The sequence below is a fragment of the Eubalaena glacialis genome, chromosome 2 (assembly GCF_028564815.1).
Source record: "Eubalaena glacialis isolate mEubGla1 chromosome 2, mEubGla1.1.hap2.+ XY, whole genome shotgun sequence".
NCBI classification, from domain to species: Eukaryota; Metazoa; Chordata; class Mammalia; order Artiodactyla; family Balaenidae; genus Eubalaena; species Eubalaena glacialis.
In genome coordinates, this window is record NC_083717.1 from 60,339,101 (window position 1) to 60,360,769 (window position 21,669).

Below are 21,669 nucleotides of genomic sequence, written 5' to 3' on the forward strand. Positions count from 1 at the left end.
TAGTTGGAAAGAAAAATAGGCTTGGTTTACACATACTTAAACATACTATTGTATGCTGAAGGAGGCACAAGTTTGGCAGGGCTTTGGCATCCAATTATAAGAAGAGCTCTTAACAGGTGAAAGCAAGGGCTTTAGATCGATATGCAGTTTTCTTTCTCAATCAAAGAAAGTGGCTATAAATTAGGCTCATCAGTGTTATTTTCAAGGCTTTCTTGAAGCAAACAAGTTTAAACTTTTTTGGCGGGGAGAGAGGGTCTTCCTTGGATTTACATTAAAAAAGATACATCACTAAGAGTTTTTCTTTGTTTTTAAGGATATTTTTAGTACCTGAAGTTCATCCGGGCTTTTATCTTTTTGGCTTTTTTTTTGTTTTTTTGCCGCTCTTCTCCATCTTTCAAAGGCTCTGGTGGAGCTGCACTTTCAACCACAATGTCAATAATATACTTCTTTAAGGAAAGGTGCTCCTGCAAGATAAATAAATGAAATAATGGTGATGATGATGATGATTAAGAAATAACATAGCATTGGTACAGACTACAGTGAGTATAAAAGAATATATAGATGAAAGTAAAAGTAATCTCTATGAAATACTGGTTTCAAAAATTGCTTGGGGAAAAATTGAAGAAACTGTTTTACTTGAGATTTTCATTGACTCATCAAACCTTTGCTGCACATCAATTGTGCTAAATGCTAAGGATACAGCGACATATCCCTCTGCCTTGCAACCCTACACTGCAGTAGGAGAGGTAAAATATGTACACAAATATATAATACCAAGCTTGAGAGTTAGAGTGCTATAGGAGCTCAAAAGGGGAAACAAGATCACTGTTCACTCAGGGTGAAGAGGAAAGATTTTAAAAAGGAAGCACCACGTCTGCTATCCCTTGAAGGATGGATTGAATTTGAACATATGGATATTGGGGATGTGTGTATTTGTTTGGGCTGGTAGTTGGTAAAGGTGGCAGGAAGGAGAAAGGAAAAGGGCATCTCAGAAAACAGGCAGAGATGAGAAAGTGGAAGGTGGTTACTGGCAGCAGAAGTTGGCCCCACTGCCCTCCTTAGCCATCTTGGATTTTACAGCTCATCACTGTAATCACTCCCTTGCATGTACACAACTCGCTTGCCCCTCTGTTCTTCTTTCATACTTGCATGGAAAAATCCTAACCCTAAATCCAACTCTTTCCCTACTCTGTACCCATAACCGAGCAGATTAATATGGCTATAATTACAAACCATGTTGACTACTCTTTAAATTTATGACATTACACTTCAAATGGGCTCCAGTATTGCCAGGCAATCAAGCAACCTGAGTCTGCTTTACCCACATTCTCCTTCCTAGAAATTATTTTAGACCCTCTCCTTAAATTTCCAACACCATTAGAACTGTAGATCACTTCTTCCTCCCCGACACTCTTTCTTCACTAGGTTACTAGACATCACATTGTCCTCCTAACTCCAGCTGTACCTTCTACGTTTTCCTTGCTAGATCCTTTTCCTCTTCTTGACATCTCAGACCTATCCTCAGATCCTCCCTCTTCTCTATTCAAACTTATCCATCAAGTGCAGTGACTTGAAATATTATTCACACAGGCAATTCCCAAATTTTTATCCCTAGTCCAGACCTCTCCCCTGAACTCCATTCCTATATCAAACTGTCTCCTGAAAATCTCCACTTAAGAAGAATATTTCCACCATAAGCATTTCCAAAATAATATTCTACAACAAAACTCTTACGCTCCCAATATAAATTGCTCTTAGAGTGTTCAGTAAATGGTACCACTATTTGTACAATTGCTCACATCTAATACACTAGTAAATCCTATCAGCTCTACTTTCAAATATACCCATATTAATCCCAATCCAATCACTTCTCCCCACCACCATCACCTAGTCTAAGGCATCATCAGCTCTCATCCACATTATCGCAATAACCTCTTAAATGTTCTTGCAGCTTCTATGATCTCAAAATCTTTTCTTTACAAAATCAGCAACTTTTAAAAATATAAATCACATCATATCATTCCTCTTATCAAAATCTTGAGTTCTCATCACATTTAGGGTCAAATCCAAAGTCCTTACCATGGCCTACTAAGCCCCCACATCATCAACCTCTCTCACCTCATCTTACACTACTCTCTCCTTTGTTCACTCCTTTCTATCCACAGTGGAGTGGATGCTGTTGTTCCTCACATTCATCAGGAATGGTACTGCATCAGGACTCTTGTTTCCTTAGCCAAGAATATTCTTCTCCAAGTACTTGCATAGTCACAGGTAAAATGAACACCCAATCTTAAGTAACACCTTCTATTATTTGCCATCTTCTTATTTTGTTTATTTTTCTTCATAGGACTTGTCTAATATTAGTGCCTAACATCAATATTCATTTGCAACCTCCTGCACTAGAATATAAGTTTCATGAGGGCACTGACTTCGTTTTGCTCAGTGGTGTTTCAGTGTCTGGTACTGTGCCTGGCATATGGTAGGCACTCAATAAGTAAATGTTAAATGAATGATGAGAAGAGGGTGAGGCAATAAGATCTAAAATAGTATTTGTGGTCAAATGAATGAAGGTGGTCAAAACGTACAAACTTCCAGTTATAAGATAAATAAATCCTGGGAATGTAATGTACAACATAGTGACTATAGTTAACAATACTGTATTGTATATTTGAAAGTTGCTAAGAGAATAGATCCTGAAAGTTCTCATCACAAGAAAAAAAAATTGTTAACTATGTGTGGTGATAGACTTTAACTAAACTTATATGGTAAGTAAGTTTACATTTCACACACTATGTATATCAAACATTATGTTGTACACCTAAAACTAACACAAATGTTCTGTCAATTATATCTCAATTAAAAAAAAACAAAAATAGTATTTATGAGGGTTTATTCTACAACATACATTGAGGTAAGTTCTTTACATATTATCATTCAGTCCTTTAAACTACACTAGAAGGTATATATTGTTATTATTCCCATTTTAACTATGAGGAAACAAACACAGAATCAAATAACTTTTCTGAAGTTAAAAGGTCAGGATCATGACTAAGCGGCTTTGCAGGTAGTAGTGATAGAGCCTAAGTTTAAACCCAGACAGTATGATTATGGAGTCTATATTCTTGACTAGTACCTTACATATATGGCTGGAAAATGAGTTTGAGTCATAGAGTTGTGCTCATTATGAAACTTTTATGCTTAGTGAAGTCAGACAGAGAAAGACAAATCTTTTATGTTCTCTCCAAAAAATAAAACAAATGTATATAACAAAACAGAAACAGACTCACAGTCACAGAGAACAAACTAGTGGTTACCACTGGGGCGAGGGATGGGGAGGGGCAAGACAATGGAAGGGGATTAAGAGGTACAAGCTACTAGTTATGAAATAAATAAGATACAAGGATGTAGTGTACAGCACAGGGAATATAAATATATATATGTTATATAATATATAACTGTAAATGGAGTATAATCTATGTAAATATTGAATCACTGTGTTGTACAACTGACACTAATATAAGATTGTAAATCAACCATACTTCAATAAAAAAAGAAACTTTTCAACTCGTAAACCTACCAAAAAATCAAAACAGAAACTCCACAACTAAAGGCAGAAAATATTCTCTCAAATGCAGAAGCAATTATTTTCTTTATTTAATCATTTATTAAATACTTACTGTGATCAGCAAAGGGCTAAAGTGCATACATTATTTCCTAAAATCTTCACAACCCCGTAGAACAGGTGGCAATATGTTTACATTTTACAGATATGTAACAAAGGCTCAAAGAGGTTCAATATTATGTCCATGATCACAAAACTCAAGTTCAAAACCACAACTGGCTGACATCACAAGACCAACCTTTTTTACTACTCCACATTCCCTCCCCCTACACTGCTCATGTGGGCTGAGTTTCTGACATCTAATTTCTATCACTGCGTTAAGAAAAGGAAATCTTCTAAATGACATCTTCAATTTTGTGAAAAGTTCAATTATACTATTTTCAGTTGTACATAAATGTTATTTACATATCTAATAGAATCCATTAAGTATTAATAGGATCCTTATTACAAAAATGCAGACATTATATAGAAAAATTTGGATTCTGTCCAGAACAAAAAAATTGCATCTTTTAAAAAAACATTACATTTACATACACATTCACACATACAACACACATCATGCACTCAAATTTATGTTAATTTTTTAAAAACCTCAAAACTAAAAACAAATGAGAATATATATTTTTGTTTGACTTAACTTTTTTCTTAATACAAAATCAACATGTTAATTATAGAAAATATGAATAAAACTAAGAAATAAAAATCTCCTATAATCTTAACACCTAAAAATGATGATTTGAGTATATCATCCAGACATTTTTCTTCATATATATTTTTATTAAAATGGGCATACCTTTTATAATATTTTATAATCTGCTTTTTAGTTTTAATATTGCAAATATATTCATACCATTAAATAATGTTCTAGAACATAATCTACTGATTATAGCAGTACACCTAATTTTACTAAATGCTTTTTTGTTAGATATTTGGATTTATTTTATTTATTCCATATAATAAATACCAGGGCAATAAATACTCCTATAGTTAAAATTTTTTTTTTTTTTTTTTTTTTTTAAATGAGGAGAGGGGTTTTTAGTAGAGAGTGGGAGAGGAGGATGGGGAGGAGGGGAATCTTCAAGGTTTTGTTCTTTTTTTTTTTAATTTTATTTTTATTTATGGCTGTGTTGGGTCTTCGTTTCTGTGTGAGGGCTTCCTCTAGTTGCGGCGAGCGGGGGCCACTCTTCATCGCGTTGCGCGGGCCTCTCACTATCGTGGCCTCTCTTGTTGCAGAGCACAGGCTCCAGACGCGCAGGCTCAGTAGTTGTGGCTCACGGGCCCAGCTGGTCCGCGGCATGTGGGATCTTCCCAGACCAGGGCTCGAACCCGTGTCCCCTGCATTGTCAGGCGGATTCTCAACCACTGCGCCACCAGGGAAGCCTCAGGGATAATTGAGACAAAGGGGGAAAAAGCCTCGATAAAAGCAGAGCAGGGAAACAGAATCAAGAAATTTTAGAAAGCAAGTCACTATATTTTTCACAAAAACAATAGAAGAGGGAGCTCTAAGAAGTTAGAATAGGTACCCTGAGTCACAACTCATAAAAGCCTTATAAAACCAATTCCACATAAAAATAAGCAATACAAAAGTATCAAGGTCAAATGTCAAACTTATTAAAAGAAAAAGAAAATAGGTAGAATAGCAACACTACAGCAATGAAAACACACCAAAAAATCCACAGAAAAGATCAAAATGTAACCTTCTATTTCAAAATAAACTAAAACAAATACAGAAAATGTTCTAACACAAATCGCCATCCTAAAAACTCAGCATTTAGGTCACAAAACTCAATGAAGACTGCAAAAGAAAATAAATCATTTAAGAAATGAAGATAAAATAGATGACAAAAGAGTGAATAAACACAACAAATAATGCCTCAGACAACTAAAAGATAAAAGGTAGAAAAATACTTAAAGCAAAAGAAATAAAAATTATTTGAGAGTAAGTGGAAATACAGAAGATAGGGAAAGATGCAGCAAACTGAATAGGAGTCCGTGAAAAAGAAAATCAAACCAAGGGAACAAATCAAATATTAAAAACTATAATTCAAGAAAACTTTCCTGAAAAAGAATATAATTAAATATTGAAAGAGTACACCACATATCTGAAAATATTGACCCAGAGTGGCTAATACCAAGACATACTGTATTACAATTTCTAAAAATATAATTTATAAAAAAAATTAGATTATCATCAGCCCTTTTGACAGCAATATTTTATGCCAGAAGAAAATGAAGTACAGTAGTCCCCCCTTATCCTCGGTTTCACTTTCTGTGGTTTCAGTTACCTGTGGTCACCAGGGTCTGAAAATATTAACTGGAAAATTCCAGAAATAAACAATTCATAAGTTTTAAATTGTGTATTGTTCTGAGTAGTGTGATGAAGTCTCACACCAACCTGCTACATGGCCTGGATGTAAATCTTCCTTTGTCCAGTGTTTCCATGCTGTACCTACCCGTTAGTCACTTAGTAGCCATCTAGGTTATCAGATGGATTGTGGTACAGCAGTGCTTGTTTTTAAGTAACGCTATTTTACTTAATAATGGTCCCAAAGCACAGGAGTAGTGATATTGGCAATTCAGATATTCTCTTACTTGCCTAATTTATAAATTCAACTTTATCACAGGTATTTATGTATAGGAAGAAACAATACAGCTGACCCTTGAAAAACATGGGGGTTAGTGATGCTAATCCCCACACAGTCAAAAATCTACATGTAATCTTACAGTTGGCCTTCCATGTTCGCAGATTCAACCAACCACAGATCATTTTATTGAAAATAATCCATGTATAAGTGGACTCACATAGTTCAAACCCGTGTTGTTCAAGGATTAACTGTATATATAGTATTTGGTACTATCCATGGTTTCAGGCATCCACTAGCATCTTGGAACATATCCTCCAAGGATGAGAGGGGACTACTGTAATGTATTTAGTATTTTTTAAAGAACGAAATGTGAGCTAAGGATTTTATATCCAGCAAAACCAACTTTCAAGTATGAAAAGCACAGATAAACTGTTATCAACATTTAAAAAAACCTCACAGAGGGGCTTCCCTGGTGGCGCAGTGGTTAAGAATCTGCCTGCCAATGCAGGGGACACGGGTTCGAGCCCTGGTCTGGGAAGATCCCACATGCCACGGAGCAACTAAGCCGGTGCGCCACAACTACTGAGCCTGCGCTCTAGGGCCCGCAAGCCACAACTACTGAAGCCAGCGTGCCTAGAGCCCGTGCTCCGCAACAAGAGAAGCCACCGCAATGAGAAGCCCACGCACCACAACGAAGAGTAGCCCCTGCTCGCCGCAACTAGAGAAAAGCCCGCGCACAGCAACGAAGACCCAACACAGCCAAAAATAAATAAATAAATTTTAAAAAAACCAAAAAACCTCAGAGAATATTATTCTCATAAGACCTTTCTGAAGAATCTACTACAGAACAAACCTCAGAAAACCAACATGACTAGAGAGACACAGACATAAGACTAGTGGTAAACATTACACATACACTTATAGAACTAAGACTACACTAGTAATTAAAAGCTAAAGAAATATAGTTATGTAATGGCTATATGTCAGACTTTTCACAGAATTACTAATAAAAAAAGATGAGAATGGGGAAAACATGAAAAGAATTTTAAACTGTTCTCAGTAATTAACATTGGTGGTGGGATTATTAGTAATGTTATTCTAAGACTGCTGTGTGTGTAATGTGGGATGAAGTAAAGGAGATTATGGGTATTATAATTCTATCATTCCCTGTGTCCTTTATACCCTGAATGCTTGGTATAGAAGAAAAGAGATACAGATACAATATGGAGGAGGTTAAATAAAACCCATGTAGTCCTGAATTTGAATTGTAAGAGTTCATGAGTCCATCAGCATTTAATAAATAATACACGTATATGCACACACATATGTATATAAGAGCTTGTATGTAACATACGCACATATCACATACATTTTATTTCTTTATTCTCTAATTCTGTTCACAGTGATCCACCCAGTAGCAATGACCATCCCTTCTCGTGCTCTTAAAATACACTTTCTCAGTAAAAGTAATTAGGGCTTCTTAATGAAATAGTTAATCATAAACTAAATGTCTTGCCATACCAAGTAGCAAGGTAACTAACAAATTCAACTAGGCTCATGTCAAAAGAACTTGAGAGCAAACTTTAAGAGGCTCCCACTGACCAAAAGATAGCATAATTTGAGCTTTAAAAAAAGGAAATTTTCCAATGACTGAAACCCATCAAAAGTGTTTAATTACAGAGTTTATAATGATATATATTTTTTAAAAACTAATTGTGGACACATTTGAAGGATAATAGGAAACCAACTCATTATACTGAAAACAGGTAAATAATCAAAATTTTAACCTGCCACTCGGTAAGCAAATAGTAGATGAGGGAAAGCATCTCTTTATAAATGTATTCCAAATAATAAATGCAAATGAAATGTATAATTAGAATACCTCCTTTTCCATGAATTAATGGATTTAAGTATCCATTAATCAAAACCCAAGAGCATCAACAGCTAATATGTCAACATCACAAAAAGAGAGACAATCAGACATTAAGTTCATCCTGATGAAAGAACTCAGCACCAAATACAATTTTTCCAAATGGGTTGAACCTTAGCCTGATCAAGCCTCTAGATCCGCCTGCCCATGAGCAGGCAATACAGAGTACAGAGGAACATACTGCACTGCAGCAGGCTGCACAGTAACAAAGCTTTAGCAAGTCACACAATTCTTCAGCTAGGAACTGAATTTCCCAGTCCCTCTTATAGCTAGTGGTAGCCATGTGACTGAATTCTCAATGGACTATGAATGCACGTTCAGTGTTAGAAGACCATTCACTTTCTTCCCCTTCTGCAAACTGGAACACAAAAGGGCCTATAACACAGCTCTGACTCTAAAGGGGAGGGCATATCTTAGGGGATAATAGAGACAGAAGATGGATCTCTGAAAAACCACATGGCATAAAGCCTTGGGATTGCTTACCTCAGGACTTTATTGTGAGAAATAAACTTCTATGTTCTTAAAATCACTGTATTTTTGTCACTATTACAGCAGATAAGTCTTTTCCCAAATTAATGCAATTATGTACAAAATTTTATAATAATTATATACATATCTTTGCATTTTTATATGTGTATACATATGTGCATAAAATGACTATAAGAAAATAAGGCAATGGGAGGGAGGCTCAAGAGGTAGGGGATGTGGGGACATGTGTATGTATATGGCTGATTTGCTTTGCTGTGCAAGAGAAACTAACACAGTATTGTGAAGCAATTATACTCCAATAAAGATCTATTAAAAAAAAAAAAGGTGGAAAATTACTAAAAGTTGTCACTAGATGATTGTGATAGATTTTTAATTCTCTCATTTATAATAAGCATGTATATGTAGAAGGTAAATCATTTTAAAATAGCTCTTATGAGAAAAAATCTGGAATTGACTTCAAAAGAGTATTTGTGGAAAGTGAATGGAACGTCCATAAGGCAGGATAAGTTTATCATTGTTACAGCTGAGTGATGATTACATGGAGGCTTATCATATTATTCTGACTACTATTATAAATGTTTTAAATTCTCCACAATAATCAGTTTAGAAAATCTTGTAACAAGAAATAATTTGTACACATGCATCTTAAAATTCTATGTTTGGCTTGCTAAAAGGAGTAAATGAAATCACAATATTCCTATCTCTCAAGCATCTAAGAACTGGATTTAAAATGAAATTTACATGTTTGAACACTATTCAAGTGCTAAAAGTGTGTACTCCAAGTTTGAAATCTATTGTAAGGACAGAAGGAGACAATATCCTGCAGAAAATAATCCTTAATGACATCCTTTCTTAAGACCCCAAGGAACTGCCTAAGATAAGAAAAATACAGCAATCTCATCTCCTTTTACCCGAAATGTTGCTTGCTTCAAGTTTTCTATAGTTCTGGTCATCCAAAAATAGAGCTTTTCAGAGACTGATAGTCCTGCCTCCATTCTACATGAACAACCAAATAGTTTCACAGCCTAGTCTACTTAATAATTAATAAATGTTCAGTTAAAAAAAAAAGAAACTGTAAGTAATTTACTTCTGCAACAATATTTCTCTATAAATATATTCACACTGCAGTGAGATTTACAACAAAATATCAGCAGTAGGGAATTGATTACATAAATTATGGTACATGCATTAATATGATACTATACAGATTTGATTAGTTTCAAACAGTTATGATATTAAAAACATTCATTGTATAATGGTAAATAAAAATTCAGTAGATGCAAAAATCCTCAACAGAATACTAGCAAACAGAATCCAACAACACATTAAAAGGATTATACACCATGACCAAGTGGGATTTATCCCAGGGATGCAAGGATTCTTCAATATACGCAAATCAATCAATGTGATACACCATATCAACAAATTGAAGAATAAAAACCATATGATCATCTCAATAGATGCAGAAAAAGCTTTTGACAAAATTCAACACCCACTTGTGATAAAAACTCTCCAGAAAGTGGGCATAGAGGGAACCTACCTCAACATAATAAAGGCCATATACGACAAACCCACAGCAAACATCATTCTCAATGCTGGAAAACTGAAAGCATTTCCTCTAAGATCAGGAACAAGACAAGGATGTCCACTCTCACCACTATTATTCAACATAGTTTTGGAAGTCCTAGCCACAGCAATCAGAGAAGAAAAAGAAATAAAAGGAATACAAATTGGAAAAGAAGAAGTAAAACTGTCACTGTTTGCAGATGACATGATACTATACAGAGAGAATCCTAAAAATGCCACCAGAAAATGACTAGAGCTAATCAATGAATTTGGTAAAGTTGCAGGACACAAAATTAATGCACAGAAATCTCTTGCATTCCTATACACTAATGATGAAAAATCTGAAAGAGAAATTAAGGAAACACTCCCATTTACCACTGCAACAAAAAGAATAAAATACCTAGGAATAAACCTACCTAGGGAGACAAAAGACCTGCATGCAGAAAACTATAAGACCCTGATGAAAGAAATTAAAGATGATACCAACAGATGGAGAGATATACCATGTTCTTGGATTGGAAGAATCAATATTGTGAAAATGACTATACTACCCAAAGCAATCTACAGATTCAATGCAATCCCTATCAAATTACCAATGACATTTTTTACGGAGCTAGAACAAAAAATCTTAAAATTTGTATGGAGACACAAAAGACCCTGAACAGCCAAAGCAGTCTTGAGGGAAAAAAATGGAGCTGGAGGAATCAGACTCCCTGACTTCAGACTATACTATAAAGCTATAGTAATCAAGACAATATGGTACTGGCACAAAAACAGAAACATAGATCAATGGAACAAGATAGGAAGCCCAGAGATAAACCCACGCACGTATGGTCAACTAATCTATAACAAAGGAGGCAAGGATATACAATGGAGAAAAGACAGTCTCTTCAATAAGTGGTGCTGGGAAAACTGGACAGCTACATGTTAAAGAATGAAATTAGAACATTCCCTAACACCATACACAAAAATAAACTCAAAACAGATTAGAGACCTAAATATAATACCGGACACTATAAAAGTCTTAGAGGAAAATGTAGGAAGAACACTCTTTGACATAAATCACAGCAAGATCTTTTTTGATCCACCTCCTAGAGTAATGGAAATAAAAACAAAAATAAACAAATGGGACCTAATGAAACTTCAAAGCTTTTGCACAGCAAAGGAAACCATAAACAAGACGAAAAGACAACCCTCAGAATGGGAGAAAATATTTGCAAACGAATCAACAGACAAAGGATTAATCTCCAAAATATATAAACAGCTCATGCAGCTCAATATTAAAAAAACAAACAACCCAATCCCAAAATGGGCAGAAGACCTAAATAGATATTTCTCCAAAGAAGGCATACAGACGGCCAAGAAGCACATGAAAAGCTGCTCAACATCACTAATTATTAGAGAAATGCAAATCAAAACTACAATGAGGTATCACCTCACACCAGTTAGAATGGGCATCATCAGAAAATCTACAAACAACAAATGCTGGAGAGGGTGTGGAGAAAAGGGGACCCTCTTGCACTGTTGGTGGGAATGTAAATTGATACAGCCACTATGGAGAACAGTATGGAGGTTCCTTAAAGAACTAAAAATAGAATTATCATATGATCCAGCAATCCCACTACTGGCATATACCCAGAGAAAACCATAATTCAAATGTTCATTGCAATGTTCATTGCAGCACTATTTACAATAGCCAGGACATGTAAGCAACCTAAGTGTTCATCGACAGATGAATGGATAAAGAAGATGTGGTACATATATACAATGGAATATTACTCAACCAAAGAAAGGAATGAAATTGGGTCATTTGTTGAGACGTGGATGGATCTAGAGACTGTCATACAGAGTGAAGTAAGTCAGAAAGAGAAAAACAAATATCGTATATTAATGCATATATGTGGAACCTAGAAACATGGTACAGATGAACTGGTTTGCAGGGCAGAAATTGAGACACAGACGTAGAGAACAAACGTATGGACACCAAGCTGGGAAAGCGGTGGGGTGGGGATGGTGGTGTGATGAATTGGACAATTGGGATTGACATGTATACACTGATGTGTATAAAATTGATGACTAATAAGAACCTGCTGTACAAAAAAAAAAAAAATCAGTTATATAAATATGCAGGTGTAGATCCATTTATCTATTCTGTTCCACTTGTCTATTTTCCAATCTAGATACTAATACTACACCATCTTGATTGATATAACTTTTATAATAAGCCTTATAATCAGGTAGCATAACATCTCCAACTCTGTTCTTCTTTTTCCAGAGTGGTTTGGTTATGAATCAGTTTGTAAATTTTTACAAAAAAGTGGAGAAGTACTGAGATCTTCCTGAATGGAACACTTGTAGGATAGAGCCTGAGGATTTGCCCAAGCTGTTCTCATTTAAGTATTATTTCCTAAGCTCTGTATTTATCTAAAACAGAGATAATTTAGAAAAAAAAATGTTAAAAAAGCATATATATAATATGTATAAAAATTCTCAATTAAAAAGGGCTACCCTTTTAATACGTCTGATGAACTTAATGTGATTGAGAGACACCGATATTGCTGTTTCTATTATTTTGTGCGTGAGACCTATTAGATGTGTGAAAATACTGACCCCTTGGAAAAGAAGTCTGTGTTAATATAATTTTACATTCTATGTTGTCATATGTAGCATATCACGTAGACAACTGTCTGGCTGTACTTGGAAGACTTTTTGAAATCTGATTGCTACTCAATGATTTTCTGTTTTAAAGAGTGTGAAACAGATCACATATGCAAGTAATAAGACCAAAAATCTTAAGACCAATGTATACAATTAAACCGCATAGCTTATATTCTTAAAAAAAAAAAAATTCAGGATTCAATCCTTGCAATGCAGCTTATATATAAATAAGTGTGTAAGATTCATATATTCACATGTAAAGAGCTGAAAATTAGATCAAAATGTTAACAGTAGGCAAACTTTATTTTTCTCAAATTTTCCACAATTGATATATGTTAATATTTTAATTATTGTGAAATTAATGCTAATAAGGAAATGCAAGGAAAAGGCAAGCTATTTAAAGAAAAAAGGATTGGTTTGTATTAGGTTACAGTTGCTATAGGCTCATTTGTGCTGCAGAAGAATAAGTATAACTACGTAAAAATACACTCATCTTTTTGTATCTATCCACAATCCTAATTATTATGGCACAGGCACAAGGAAAAGCAAAGTATACTCATTTCCAAAATATGAATCAATCAGGACCAAAAATCATCCAAAGGTCCCTGGATCTCCTTCTTTCCTATAAGAATTGAAAAAATACAACTCCTACCCTGGAATCCTGCTCAGTGCAAGTACTAATCTGCTACTAGCAAGTCAGAAATGAGTCTTCATTGGCCATTCTCAGTATTTGACACTGTTAATTCTAAATATGCATTAAGAGGGAGACTGTTTTTCCTTAGGAATAGAAAAGCAAATCAACGCAGTGGAAACAGCACTGAACTGTGAGTCAAGATAGCTATACCAGGATAAATTCTACAACTCATGGCTAAGTGACTTCTCTGGGACTCAGTTTCCTCAGTAGGAAAAAAAGAAAAGGGATTAGACAGTAAATTGTAAAGTCCCCCATTTTCTAACACTCTGAAAATGAATGTATCAAGACCAAAAGCTAATTAATGATGGCTAACTGTGTACACACATACACACACACAAATATAAGTCTAGTTTTAAAGTCACAGTTGTGACTTTTTATTTAAAAACAACATTGCTGCAATAAGAAATACCAGTAAAATGTATAAGGAAACTAATACCTATACAGATGACCTCATCAAAGTTTATACCCTTCTTATTCTTTTAATTACCTTTTACGGCATACTAGACCAAACCCTGGCCTTTCTAACATAATTTACTATATTCAACGAAATAATTCATATAGAAGTTTATGACCTCGATATTCTATCAGACTCTTCCTAAAGGTTCTCATAGTTCTTTATTTTTTAAAAGAGACAGGAAAAAATTAAGCCATAGATAGGTTCATGATCTTTGGGTAAGAATGTCAAAGTTCTAAAAATAGTTGATTAGCAGGAAAATATAAATGACACAATATAGGATTTTATTAAACTATAATTATTATAGCTCTCTCAAGTGTTACCTCACAATAAACACATTTCATAAAATGTGCTACATCAAAGAAAATAATTTGCTTCTCATTATTTAAAAATATTATAATACAGAACTGAGAATTTTTAAGGATGTTATTCTTCCTTGATCAAAAAGCGTTTAAATATGTCTTCTTTGAATAAAAAGGACCAGAATTTCATTACAGTAATACAAATGTATTTTTACTTGAAAATCAAACGTCATGTTCAAGAGGCATATTTCTCTAGAGCCAAAAGTTTACTTTCAAGAGCAGGGTGGATGCCAAGTTACTAATCTAAATAGATGAGAAATTAATGCAAGAGTTTTCACATTTTGTTTGGAAAAACAACATTTTTCTCTCAAGCTCATCCTTTACTTGCTCAACTTTGTAATCTAAAATCCAATGATATTAATCAATTCCAGAACCAAATAATGTTTTCTCTTAAATTCTTAAAAATATTATGAGGCATTCTGCTCTTTGAAGCCTGCCTGGCACAACAACAAGTAAGATAAATAGGAGGCATTTTACAATATTTCCTCACTGTCTTCTACAAAAACTGGGAAAGGGTGAAGGCCTGGAGGGTTGGAACTTGTTTTTCTTGTTTCTCTGGATGACGATGGTAAGAAAAGTGAGGGGTGAAGAAGAGGTGGAACAGTGGAGAGATGAAGGTGTTTGGGAAGGGAAGAAGAAGAAGGAAAATCAGGAGAAAAAGAGGAAGAAGCAGATGAAAGAAGGGAAGAAATAAAGAAATACTCAACTACAAACAACATGGCATTTTTAGACAGTACTTTACCACATAGTTTGAATACCAACCTCCCAGACATAGTATATTGAAAATAATAAAAAAATGGGTTAGCTCATTAACATTTAACTTATTAACATTTAATTCAATACTAAGTGCCAAGGGCTTATGCTAACAGCTTAAGTTAAAGAGTCAGAGTTTTACTCAGAATAAGACCAAAAGAATCTAAACTATTATTTTGACTGATATCACTCTTCCATAAAACTATTCCAGCAGATTATCCCCCAGAAAGATTTCACAGGAAAGCTGATTTGTAATTACTGATTGTTTGGATGGCATTAGCCATATCTACAGATTATTATCATCCAAGCACTATTCAGAAGTGAAAGCACCATATACAAAAACTAGTTCATTGATATTCAAATGAGTGTGTTTAGAGATTCATGAAACTATGAAATTTATCAGAGATAGCATAAAATTAAGAGATAGGCTCAAGTGACATTATTTATCTGTATTTCCCTGGTCCCTGGACTAGTGCAGAGTGGACAAGCAGGTGCTGAAGAAATGCTTAAAAAAAAAGTTTGAGAGTTCCATAATATTTAAATAAAATTTTAAATTTAGTCAAACAGTAAATTTAAGAAAATCTGAAATGTAATGCCTTTTATCAAAATAATGCCCTTTGTGACAGCATCATTTTGAAAAATTAAACACATGTGACAATGACAATTTTTAAAACTCGATAGGCTATTTTAATTATACAAAAGATTCAACTCTGCCAAGGTCCCTATCTACAGGTGTAGGATACACTTATGTTCTTATCTATTACAATCTATGTATTATATTGTTTGAAGTGACAGATGAGAAAAATGAAGCTAATGAAATCCTGTGAAACAGACACCATGTAAAAGAGAAAAGGGCACCTTCTGATAGAATGATAGTCCACCATCTGTCCCCCTGCCACTCAGTGACAATTACAAATACTCCATCAGTTTTCTGGTTGGTGGAGATGATAAATGAGGTAAAGACTTCTTTTTCAGATACTGATATTCCTTTCTGATCTAATCTGAGGTTTAACAGATGACTCAAAGAAAAGCCCAGAGTTCAACAAGCTTATAATTTATCATGCTATGAAGATGGAAAGAGGTCTGAGCTCAATACTACAACAGGGAATGGTTCAGTAGTATTGAACCAAGGCTTATAATGAAAGATGTCTTCGCAGAATTCTCAGATTTCAAATATAGCAACTTAGATTAGTATCAGACTCCATCCTTAGAAATTGTTTCAATAATATCCCAGTAACAATATTACCACAGATCACAAATAACATCACCCTTTCAATACAGAATCAAAGAGACAATAATGCTCATAGACAGAGCTGGAACTCCTCAGTTGTGAGTGGTTTTCACAAGCCCTGGGTGACAAGGGCTTGAGAGAGTTAGCAGCTTCACATCATAGTCAACAGTACCAGAATAAACATTCCCTTTAAGTCTACTGACCTTTAAATGTTTAAGAAAAGGATGCATGCAAAAAAATAAATACATACGTTAAAAGTAAAAGGATAAAAAAGGATATACCACTCTAACACTAGATAAAAGAAAGCTGGAGTGGTTATGTTAATATTAGACAACATAGCAAAGAATATTAGGAATAAAGAAGGTCATTTGACAATAAAAAGAGGTCAATTAATCAAGAGGACATAACAATGATTAGCATTTATGAATCTAATAACAAAGCTTTGAACAACATGAAGCAAAAACTGATTGAACTGCCAAAAGAAATAGAAAAATTAACAATTAAAATAAAAGATTTCCATATCCCTCTCTCAAAAATTGATAGAACAAAAGTAGGCAGAAAACCAGCAAGGATATAGCAGATGATGAAACTTTTTGAGGTGACAATTATGTTCACTATCTTGATCGTGGTGATGGTTTCATGGGTGTATGAATATGACAAAACTTATTAAATCGTAAACTTTAAAGTAAGTGCAGTTTAATGTATAACATTTATACCTCAAAGTGCTTTAAAAACAGCAGGAAATTCCCAATTTGTATGAATCTAGGCACTATAATACTGAGTGGAAAAGAGCTAAGTTCAAAAAGATCACATACAGCATGGTAACTTTTTATAGAGCAGAAAACAACTAAAATAAAAGTATATTTTTAGTAATAGATCTAGATGCAAAAATAAAACTATGAAGGGAAGAGGAGGAAAGAGGAAGAATATAAAAGTACATATCAAAAACCTAACCAAAACTAGGTTTGCCATAATAATACAAAAAAAAAAATTCTAGGAGAGAGGCATTAAATAAGAAAGAGGAATGTTTCATATTCTTAAAAGGTATAATTCATCAGTAAGATGAAAAATGTGTAAATAGTTATGACCACGATAATAAAACTTTGTGATATATATATTGCAAAAACTGATTTTAAGAATACAACGAGGCAAGAATAAATAATAATAGCATATTGGCAGTCTTCATTTTTGAGAAAAGGATATTAATGAGCACAAAAATAGGTGTAAAAAAGTAAGAATATTCAAAAAAAAAAAGTAAGAATATTCACATAACAATGAACAAATTTGATCTAACATATATTATATATACCCAAAGAGAAAAAAACATATTTTTCTTAAAATTTTACAATGTATGAAGCTATAAAGAAAATCATTAAATTTTCCAAAGTAGAACCTATATAAGGCATAATCTATGACCATAATGAAATAAAAATTGAAATTAAAAACAAAGAATAGTGCTCATTTTGGCTTCACATATTTTAAATTAAAGCAATGCACAGAAGATTAGCCTGGCCCCTATGCAAAATATCTGACAGTCAAATCCATGAATCATTTCACACTTTTAAACATACACAAACACTCATATTCATAAAATAAAGCAAAAGGCATTGCCACCACTCTAATCTATAACCTTGGAACTACCTCTTTGTTTAAAAGAAAATAAAAACTGAAATACAAAATACTTGTAAAACCCACTAATTATTGAGAAACAAGCCCAGCAAGAAATGCTTAAGACTTAAATGAAGAAAACTATACACTTTACTGAATGACACATACACACAAATACAATATATGAGTAGACAAACATGTGGCTGGATGGAAAGAAAGAATATTTAAAAGATGTCCACACTTATCTCAATGCAGTCTCAATCAAAACACAAACAGGATTTTCTTAGCTTACAAGTTAATTGCAAAGGTTATGTAGAAATTGAAAAGCAGAGGAATAGCCAAGGAAATTTTGAAAAAGAATAAAGAAGAACAAACTGACCCTGTTAGGAGTAGAAGCAAGAAGACAGCAAATGATATCTACTCAATTTTTGGAGAAAATAAATGTTAAAACTGCAAATGTCTACCCAGTGAAAATATCTTTCATAAACAAAAGCACATACAAACAAACAAAATTTCCTACTGGGAGATTCTCACTAACCTGAGTAGTAGGCACAAAGACAGTTGTTCTATTATTATTCTACAAACAGTATATATACGTCTTATGTACTCTTCTGTTACATAATGAATTTCACCAAAATATTTTAAAGTAGAAAAAGATACACCATGCATATACTAAATAAATGAAATCTAGTATATGTATATTACTGTCAAACAAAATAAGACTTTAAGAAAATTCTTCAGAGATAGGAAAAAAAGCCAATTTATTTTGTGAATCTATTATGAACTTGATGTTAAAACCAGACAGCACCTGCAGAAAAAAAGGAAAACTATTCACCTATAGCATTACTCATGCTACAGAGCCATTTCATATAGTAAAAGGCTGAATACATTAGAAAGATATACAATTCTAAACTTGTATGCTCTTAGTAACCTAGCCTCAAAATATATGAAGCAAAAATGGATGGAACAAGAAAAAATAAATTTATGATCATAGTGAGAGACTTTAATCTCCTCAATCAGTAATTGAAAGTAGACAAAAATCAATATAGATAAAGAATATTGTAATATCATGACTAATATGCTTGATAGAATAGGTAACTAGAAAATATACTTTCTCTTCAGGCACAGAACATTTACAAAATCTTACCCTGTGCTACGCTACTTCAGATTTCAAAGGATTTCAAAGACTACATTCTCTGATCTTACTGTAATTAATGTAGAAATCAACAGACAAAACTCTTATGTTTGGAAATTTCAAGTCAATGTTCTAAACAACCAATGGATAAAAGAAAAAATTCTGAAGGAAATTAGAAAATATTTAGAAATGAGTAATAATGAAAATATTTTGTATCAAAAAAGGCCTTAGAAATTAGTATCTTTAGAAAAAAAGGCTAAAAATTAATGAGCCAAGCATTCACCTTAAGGAGTTAGAAAAAGACTGGCAAAAATAAACTCAGAGAAAGAAGTAAAAAGGAAATAATAAAACCAAGAAATGACATTTACTGAGTAAAAAACAAAGAAGAGATAGGATCAACAAAACCAAAAACCAAATCTTTAGAAATACTAATAAAATAGACAAACTCATGACAAGAATGATCAAGAAAAAAAATACAGGCACAGGACTTCCCTGGTAGTCTAGTGGCTAAGACTCCACGCTCCCAATGCAGGGGGCCTGGGTTCGATCCCTGGTCAGGGAACTAGATCCCACATGCCACAACTAAAAGATCCCACCTGTCGCAACTAAAATGATCCCGCATGCTGTAACGAAGATCCCTCATGCCGCAACTAAGACCCAACACAGCCAAATAAATAAATAAATATTTTTAAAAAAATACGCACAAATTTTAAATGTTAGAAATGAAAAAGGAGACACAGTTAAAGATTCCTTTAAAAATCACAAAGAATACTATGAAAAATGTTTTGCAAGACCTTTGAAAACTTAAGAAAACATATAATTTCCTAGTAAATGAAAATTTACCAAAATAGATGTAGTAAATCATAGAAAATCAAAATACACTCAAATAAATAATTGCTAATTTAAAATCTGACCAATTCATTAGGATAGCTACTACCAAAAAAACATAAAATAACAATGTTGGCAAGGATGTGGAGAAATTGGTACCCTTGAGCAGTTTGTGAGCAAGTAAAACTGTACAGCTACCGGGAAAAAAAGTTTAGTGTCCTCAAAAAATTAAAAATACAATCACAGTACGATCCAGAAATCTACTTCTGGGTATACATACAAATAATTGAAAGCAAGCACTCAAACAGATATTTGTACGTGTCCGTAGCAGCATTATTTGCCGTAGCCAAATGGTGGAAGCAAACCAAGTGGCTATCCACACATAAATGGATAAACAAGATGTCGTATATACATACAATGGAATATTACTCTGCCCTAAAAAGGAAGGAAATTCTGACATATGCTACAACATGGTTGAATCTTACGTTGAGTGAAATAAGCCACTCACAAAAAAACAAACACTATATGATTCCATTTGTGTGAGGTATGTGTGGTAGTCAAATCCTGAGACAGAAGGAATGGTGATTGCCAAGGCCTGGGGGGAGGGAGAATGTGGAGTTATTGTTTAAAGGGTAAAGAGTTTCAGTTTTGCACAATGAAAAGATTTCTGTGGCTGGATGTTGGTGATGGCAGACAACAACGTGAATGTACTTAATGCCACTGAACTGTACACTTAAAAATGGATAGGATGATAAATTTTAACTCGTGTATTTTACCACAAATAAAAAACAGAAAATAATTTTCCAGAAAAAACACATACTAAGAACATATAATTTTATAGACACATTAAACAAAACCTTCAAAGAAAAGTTATTTCTATTTTATGCAACCTATGCCAGGAGTTTAAAAAAAAAAAAGGAAAAACTTGTTAGCTTATATTATGAAGCTAATATAATCTTGAGAAAGGAAAATTAGGAAAATCTAACTAAAATATTTGCAAAACAAATTCAACTACATATCTTTAAATCAAGACCAAATAAGTTTAATAACAGAAAAGTCATTAATGTAATATATCACATTAAAAAAATTAAGGGAGGGAATTCCCTGGTGGTCCAGTGGTTAAGTCTCCGCGCTTTCACTGCCGAGGGCCGGGTTTGATCTCTGGTGGGGGACCTAAGATCCCACAAGGTGTGCAGCGTGGCCAAAAAAATAAATAAATAAAATAAAGGAAAAAGTGACCTTTCCATAAGATCCAGAAAAAAATTTCAATAAAAATTAATACCTATTTATTTTTTTAAGATCTTACAAAACTAGGGAACTTCCTTACCTTGATAAGAGCCATTTATAAAAACTTGTAAATTGTTAAAACTCCAAATCAGAAAATAAACAGGGTAAAAAAAGTCTTAATTTCATTCAGCTTAAAATGCCAAGTTACTGAACTAGTTACCAGCATAAATCTAAGGTCACTCTGTACCCCAAATCCTATAGCATGGTTAACACAGATGAAACCCTGGCAAGAGTCAATTGTACATGCTTTAATTCACTTGTTCTACAATGCCAAAAAGCTAAAAAGCCAACTTGAAATTAAGAATACATGCACCTATCTGAGCAAATCTCATCAAAGTGGCCAAAATGGAATCTAGTATTTTGTCTTTTATAATGGCATCAAAGGATATTGCAACAGTTTAAAAGAATAAAGAACTAAGGATGTAACTAGCCAAAATACCCAATTTCACCATAATGGTCTTTTATGG

At 33.7% G+C, this 21,669-nt stretch overlaps 1 protein-coding gene across 5 annotated transcripts in view; it reads right to left on the reverse strand.

Moving 5' to 3' along the window:
• Nucleotides 1-21,669, reverse strand: part of SCAPER (S-phase cyclin A associated protein in the ER) — a 473,441-nt gene that overhangs the window by 246,893 nt on the left and 204,879 nt on the right. For all 5 annotated transcript variants that reach the window (XM_061181876.1, XM_061181877.1, XM_061181878.1 and 2 more), the window contains one exon: nt 328-464. In XM_061181876.1, the coding sequence (XP_061037859.1) occupies nt 328-464 (137 nt within the window). The remainder of the gene's footprint in view (nt 1-327; nt 465-21,669) is intronic.